This window comes from Trypanosoma theileri (assembly GCF_002087225.1).
Source record: "Trypanosoma theileri isolate Edinburgh chromosome Unknown TM35_Tth_2_V1, whole genome shotgun sequence".
Classification (NCBI taxonomy): Eukaryota; Euglenozoa; class Kinetoplastea; order Trypanosomatida; family Trypanosomatidae; genus Trypanosoma; species Trypanosoma theileri.
In genome coordinates this window covers 1,085,991-1,093,231 of record NW_021639844.1, presented here as the reverse complement: position 1 = coordinate 1,093,231, position 7,241 = coordinate 1,085,991, and the positions used below count along the sequence as shown (strand labels likewise).

Genomic DNA, 7,241 nt, shown 5'->3' with positions numbered 1-7,241 from the left:
TATATATATATATATATACGTTAGTTTCTTGTACTTATGGATATGCTTCGACCTACAGCAGCATCTGATCATTATTTGTATTTTCTTCTTTTTCCTCCTTTTAAACTGTGATGGCATGTTTGGTCTGCGCAATTTTATCTCTTTTTTTATTCACTTATAACCTACACCTGTCGATTGAGTGTCACAACCACCACCACTACTACTATGCTCTACAACTTGTCAAGGAAGGTGTCCAGGCCTGGAATATCGGGCTTCAGACCCTTGCGCTGGCGCACGTTCAGGGTCAATGTGTTGGCCTGCGACTTCGGCTCCAGTGGGTCACCAGGGTACTGCTGCCAGTGGTCAAACACGCACTGCGGGAACGCCTGACCACCAGTGCCGGCACGCAGATCGGCGGTGAAACCGAATGACTCCGCAACGGGAAGGTAAGCCCTGACGTTGTAGATGGGTGTACCGGGGCGGTTCTCCTCGCCGATGATCACACCACGGCGGCGTGTCAGCACACCGTAGATGCCTCCCATCGCGTGCTCCACAGTTTGGATGTCGACCTGGAACATAGGCTCCATGAGACGGGGTGAAGCAGTAAGGCAGCACGCATAGTACACACGGCGGGCGGTAGGGATGATCTGACCACCACCACGGTGGATAGCGTCCGCGTGCATCGTCACGTCCTCCACGTTGATACGCACACCACGCATGTTCTCATCACACAGAACACCCTCGCGTGTCGCCCATTGCCACGCCGCAACGAATGAGTCCTTCATTTCCATCATGTTTTGCACACCCTTCGTCACGTCCACAACAACGTTGGGACCGCGGTTATCAGGGCCATAGCACCAGATCTTACGCGCCTCAGCAACGTCCCACTCAAAATTGTCCGCAAGGAAGCGGGCACGTGTCTTCGGGTCGCTCTCAGGACCAGCGTTCAGGCCATCTTCCATCTCAATGCAAAGCTCCTCCGTCAGTGGGGCACCGCGGCAGAACAAACGGTTATGTTTGTTGGCAGACTTGGACAGACACTGGATAGACGACACATCTGTCACTGTTTCGCGGAAAGAGACGACAGGCTCTGATACCTTCAGTGGGGCACCGTTCATGAAGTCCTCCTGCAAGTCCTTGAGACAGATCTCAAGATGCAGTTCACCAGCGCCAGCAACAATGTGCTCACCGCTCTCTTCAATTGAGCACACCACAAGTGGATCGGACTTGGCAAGGCGCTTCAGACCTTCAACAAGCTTGGGCAGATCGGAGGGGTTCTTCGCCTCCACCGCAACACGCACAACGGGTGACACAGAGTACTTCATGTCACGCAGAGGGTGTGGGGTCTCACCGTCGTCAGTGATGGTGGCAGACTTCACAATGTACTTGTCAACACCCACAAGACCAACCACATTACCACAAGGCATGTCCTCCACCGCCTCCTGGTAGCGACCCATCATCAGCACCGTACGTTGCACTGGCTTGTCCTCGTACAGGTCCTGCTTCTTACCGTAGATGTAGTTGTTACCCATGATGCGCACCTTTTGTCCACTGCGCACCTTACCGGCGAAAATACGACCGAATGCAAAGAAGCGACCGCGATCAGCTGTGGGAACCATCTTGCTGATGTACAGCATCAACGGTGCCTCGGGGTTGCAGTTCTTGATACCAGTAAAGTACTTGTCTTCTGGGTTGGCCTCGCCAGAGTAGAGCATCTCCGCGCGGTAGCTCTGAGCCTTCTTGGGTGAGGGCAGGTGTGCCACAATCATCTGCAGCAGCGTCTCCGCAGCTGGCAGGAACTTCATCATGATCGACTTGAGCAGCTTCTTGGGCACCTGCTCACGTTCCTCCGCCGTCAGATTGATGTTCAACGACTTAAGCATCTTTTCCACCTTGTCCTGCTTCTCAGTCATCACGGCATCGAAGATCTGGTAAATGGGGTCCAAGCAGAACTGGCAGAATGCACGGCGAACACGTTCGCCAGCAGCGTTGGTTTCGCTCTTGATCCACTTCTTATTCTTGGCATCAAAGAAGTTATCGCCCCAAAGACGCTCGCACATCTTTGCCTCATCAACGCCGAATTTCGACGCGTACATCCTGGCAAAACGCGTGACAGAGAACGCCCACGCCTGCAGACCAGAACCAATGGCAACAGTACCCTTCTCAGGATACACCTGGACATCGCCCATGGCAGGATCGTTGTATGTCGCAATCACGACGTTCACGTTCTGCAGTGTCTTCACAAAGCCCTGGTAGGCCTCTTCGGGATCCAACTGCAGCTCCAGGATGGCACGGTCCACCTTGTTGATGAAGACCACGGGGCGAATACGCTCCGTCAGTGCCTGACGCAGCACCGTCTCCGTCTGGACGCACACACCCTCCACACAATCAACAACCACCAGAGCGCCGTCAGTCACACGGAGTGCCGCCGTCACCTCAGAGCTGAAGTCAACGTGTCCGGGTGAGTCGATCAGATTGATCAGAAAGTCACGCTTGTCGTCAGCAAGTTCGCTAATCATCTCGCGTGGCACATGGTAATGCATGGAAATGGCAGTTGACTTAATGGTGATACCACGTGCAATTTCATCAGCACGGGTGTCCATGATACGCTTGTCACCAGCATCCTCCATCTTGATGATGCCAGCGGCACCCACGAGTGAGTCTGACAGAGTCGACTTACCATGGTCCACGTGAGCAATCACAGACATGTTACGGATCTGCTCAGGGTAGTCCATGAGGGCACGGACCTCATCAACAGTGAAGTTGACCATCTTGAATAGCTTTTAGTAAGCACGGATTCTGCACCAGAGCGTAGTTACAACGGAAAAAAAAAAAACAGAGAAAAGGAAAGAGAAAAGAAAAAAAATAATGTGAAAAAAAGGGAAGGTAGAACGAAAAATAAGAAAAGATAATAATAAGGGGAAGAGAAAGGTAGAGCAATGTGTAGGATTTTTTTTTTCCTTCTGTGTTGTGTTCCATATTGATTGTGTTAGGTTTATATGTTTAGGATATCCATTCTCGTGCATGAAGTATTTTTGATTCAGTTTTGGCGTATAATATTTTAGATCGTTCGATGAAAGTGTTTCTTGGCATCCATCCTGGAAATGGTTTATCATAACTATGTAGTACTTCGTATGCAAGCCTCTTTGAACAGAGCACTCCGTGTCCGTCAAATTTCCCACCAGGTTTTACTGCTGTTATGACACTTTCATTCCAACCGCGAACATTGATAAACTGTACGTTACCGTCTCCGAATAATTCTATTAAAGGTAAAATATCTTTGGTAGTGGGAAGACTATGCTCATTAATGACAAGTATACCATTCGTTGCCAGACGTTGGAAAGCTTTTTCTATTAAATTCATGGAATTTATCATACATCCACTAAGTGGTTCAAATACATCCATGAAGATAAAACTACACTCTTCAGGACAATTCTGCAGAGCACCTTCTGCAGATTGAATAAGAACATGAGTTTCAGTATTTTCTTTCAGTTGTCCAGAAGACTTACAGATGCGTACCACTGAAGGTTCAATCTCTGCAACGTAGATATGAGCTTGAGAACCAAGAATATAACGTAGTCCACACTCCATGCTATTTCCTCCCATTCCAAGGATTAGAACTGTTGAGGTAGAAGGGGGCAGAAGAGTTTCATGCGCTTCCACGGAGTGATTACGGAGAGTGAGTTGAAGCATTCCGTATACAAGAAAGGCGAAATGAACCATATTCCCCGCTATACATTGCAGTTGTTCAGGTCGTTGTAAAAGCACGACAGATTGTAAATGGTAACTTTGGTCATATCCGATAAGGTGAGCATTTCGGTGAACAAAGTGCATAGACCCAAAACTTACTTTTATTTCGACATATTGGTTCGGAATGTCTTTTGGAACTCCTTTTCTTTTTGGTGGTCTTCGCCAATTTACAAGAACAATTTCCGACTGTACCCATAGCACATCAACGCCTATAAAATGTGAGCATTCCATACGACTCTTTATAGACACATCACAGGAAACCACTGTTGGTTTCCTGCCGTACGCCTCGCGTAGCTCTACAAAGATCTTCCAGAATGGAAGGACGCGCAACACTTCCTTCATTACACCGGCCACAGCGAAATCATCGGAAATCGCATTGTCAACCATTTCAACTGAGCCTCTAGGAAGAGGACTGTTCGCTACAGACCCTAAACACAGTCAATCATCATTGATGGAAATAAGACAACAATAGGGGAAAAAAAAGAAAAAAAAAAAAAACCAACGAGGTGTGCACTAACCGCAAACCTGTTATTCCCCACTCCCACTCTAGTTCCTCTTTTGGTGGTTGTACTTACTGCTGCACTAATCATCTTACGATAGAATTTCAAGAAACGACACGCGGTGACAACAGTGCAGGCACCGGCCACAACTTTGTTAACACGAGTCCGCGTAGACACTCAAGAGGCATAGCACCAGTGTGGCGCGAGTCAAAACTCTCTGGTGGGTTGTCACCCTCAAGCCATATCCACGCGGCCGGGTGGTCCACGCGGTCAAGGCACTCATCCCAGTCGCGTGACCGCGCGTAGGCAGCGAGACTCTGATGTGCAGCAGCCTCCCATTCCTCTCGTTGTTGCTCCTCCAAGAATTCCTTATTTTCTTCATGTTGTTGTTGTTCTTGTTCTTGTGTGACGTTAGATGTAAACGGAGGGATGTACTGCGGTTCAATCTCTGTGAACTGATCGTCGTTCCACTCTTGCGCAACGTTGCGGTCGGTGGTGAGGCGCATCACGCGCTTGCAAACTGTTAATTCGGGTGATATGCGCACAACGACAACATCGCCTTCTTTTACCAGTGGCTGGATAGAAAAATTTTGCATAAGACTAAGCAGAGTGTAAGGAGCGAAGAGAACATAATCTCCTGGTGCAAGTGTAGGGAACATGGAACGGCCTTGCACACAACAACATACATCGCAGTTCCAACCAATAAATGCACCTAAAAGGGCATACGGCAAATCGTAACGGAAAAAACGGTAGCCCCAACTCATTTTATTGATAACGCTAACAGCAGAAATTCAGTTAATATCTGCACTACAGCGCCTCAGTAAAATGTTAAGTTGCCCTTGTTAAACCAGAGAGATGAAAAGAAAAAGAGAAATAAAGAACAACAAAACATAAAAGAAAGGAAAAAAAAAAAACAAAAAAAGAAAAAAAAATTTTATTCTTCTTTTATATCTTTTTGCAACAGCATCATGGAGAAAATCACCAGTACCACTACTAACCCGAACTGGTCTTGGATTCCATACTGGAAACATAAAGGTACACGCAGAAAAGGTAATACAGGAAAAACGTCAACCATAGTATGATCCCGAGTACTGCGAACAAAACAAAAAAAAAAAAATGAAAAATGGTTCACAACTAGAAAACAACTCAAACAAATAAAACCCCAATAATATTTCTCGGGAAGAAATATCTAATTCTCCTGTTTACAGAGTTCCTCAGACCATGAATGAAGCCTTTTTTTTCCCCTTCTCTTCTTCTCTACACACACATCGACAACTATTCAGATCACCTCAAGAGTATGAATAGAAGCGAACCCAGAGATGTTATTTCTCTCAACAGAGCTTGCCAGAGCGATATACAAAGGGCACCTGCACCGAATTGAAATAAAAGAACAAACCTAAAGATTAACAAAAAAAAAAAAAAAAACACTATCTCTGTCTCACTCGCTATATATATATATATATATATATATATATATATATATATTATATAATCACCTATAAATGGAATAAAAGGAAAAATACTTCATCTCAGTACAACACTGAAATGTGAGGGAGGCATCAAGAATTCTCTGAAGGACGAAAAGGTGGTCGTCGGTGCCATGTGTGAGTGCCATACTTCTTTAATGAGGTCTCATCAGGAATAATGAGTCCACGACAACAGACTGAACCACAAAAACATGAAAAGGGCTTCATTGTATAATCACAAAAAGTAGAATAGTCCATTGTAAGTTCATCTCCCTTACTAATGTCACGGGCGGCGACCACATTTAATGAATGTCCCTCATCAAATATACAATTAGGATCACAGGAATGATTAATGGGTCGCCACCTACATGGATCTTTTTCCCAAATAGCATACACATGACCATCAGCATCTAGAGGCCATGCATACTCGGCGAAGAGAACCTTTTTTTCAGCATCCCACCGCTTCATAACAAAAGGTTTTGTCACAATAGAGAAACTACGCCCTTCATCCTCAAAAACGTACTCTCCTTTTTTGATTTCCTTAGCAGCACAAAGAAAGTAACCCTTGTTCGATCCCCCAAAACGTAGTTCAATAACCGGTGGTTTGCACCCTCGTTCACACTCACGAATGCACTCCTCTAAAAAATCTTTGGTAGCTGCAGGCGATAAAATAATCGAGTTTAAATCAATCAAAGAACATTCAAGATTTACACTTTCAAGGACTAAATCATCTGTATGTCTGCTTTTATTAAAAAGTAATTTAGCGTATCCATTTTTATCCAAAACACCTTTTGCAAAAGATGCCGCATATTTTTCTATAGCAGGAGTAAAACGTTGCACTAATATATTATCTTGTATACTTTCCTGAGTGAAAGCAACAAAACCGGCACCTGAAACCAACACTTCCATTTCGGTAGATTTTTTTCCGCTCACTTCCCACACCACCACCTTACCGTAGTTCTTTACAGCATCCTTTAATACCTCATGCAATGTTGACTCCTTCTCTAAAACGCAGTCAAAGGTACCTTGAAGAGGGTCAGCATTACGCAACCTAACAGGAAACTGTAGATCAAATAGTTCAATATCCGCACCTGTCCTTATAACAGAGAATCTAGGCAACGGCATTCCAGCATAAAAACATATCATAAAAAGAATATCTAATGGTTGTTTCAGCAAATCATAGCGACAACCAGCGTATGTGACCCCACAATGTTCAAAAAGAGAAGCCAAAACCACAGGACTACCAGAACGTTCGTCTTCGGTAGAACCAGTACAAAGGTTCAATGCACATCGATACATCTCGCGAGAAGCAAAGAAGGATCGCACGGCAAGGTACATAGACGGGCCATTACGTAGTGAAAACATCCTGTATGGGAACCCTTCCAAGACGTTGAGTCTCGACATCACCTCTTCCTCATGTTCCTCGTTACAAAATACCGCCACGACGTCTCCCTTACTCATAGGTGTACTTCCGCAAAAAGAACAATAACGAAAAAAAAAAATTAACCATAAAGAAAAGGAAAACAAAGAGAGAGAGAGAGGAAAA

General features: G+C 45.4%; 4 protein-coding genes across 4 annotated transcripts; all 4 read right to left on the bottom strand.

Moving 5' to 3' along the window:
* Positions 1-209: 209 nt before the first annotated feature.
* Positions 210-2,750, bottom strand: TM35_000025270 (elongation factor 2; the record flags this gene model as incomplete). Its single annotated transcript, XM_029021845.1, has 1 exon — positions 210-2,750. One exon carries the CDS (start codon positions 2,748-2,750, stop codon positions 210-212), a length of 2,541 nt encoding a protein of 846 aa, XP_028887267.1.
* A 232-nt stretch (positions 2,751-2,982) lies between these two features.
* TM35_000025260 (uncharacterized protein) lies at positions 2,983-4,116 on the bottom strand (the record flags this gene model as incomplete). The annotated part of the gene is made up of 1 exon (XM_029021844.1): positions 2,983-4,116. One exon carries the CDS (start codon positions 4,114-4,116, stop codon positions 2,983-2,985), a length of 1,134 nt encoding a protein of 377 aa, XP_028887266.1.
* Positions 4,117-4,333: 217 nt separating this feature from the next.
* TM35_000025250 (mitochondrial inner membrane signal peptidase) lies at positions 4,334-4,993 on the bottom strand (the record flags this gene model as incomplete). Its single annotated transcript, XM_029021843.1, has 1 exon — positions 4,334-4,993. One exon carries the CDS (start codon positions 4,991-4,993, stop codon positions 4,334-4,336), a length of 660 nt encoding a protein of 219 aa, XP_028887265.1.
* Positions 4,994-5,788: 795 nt separating this feature from the next.
* Positions 5,789-7,156, bottom strand: TM35_000025240 (putative SET domain protein; the record flags this gene model as incomplete). Its single annotated transcript, XM_029021842.1, has 1 exon — positions 5,789-7,156. One exon carries the CDS (start codon positions 7,154-7,156, stop codon positions 5,789-5,791), a length of 1,368 nt encoding a protein of 455 aa, XP_028887264.1.
* Between the last annotated feature and the right edge of the window lie 85 nt (positions 7,157-7,241).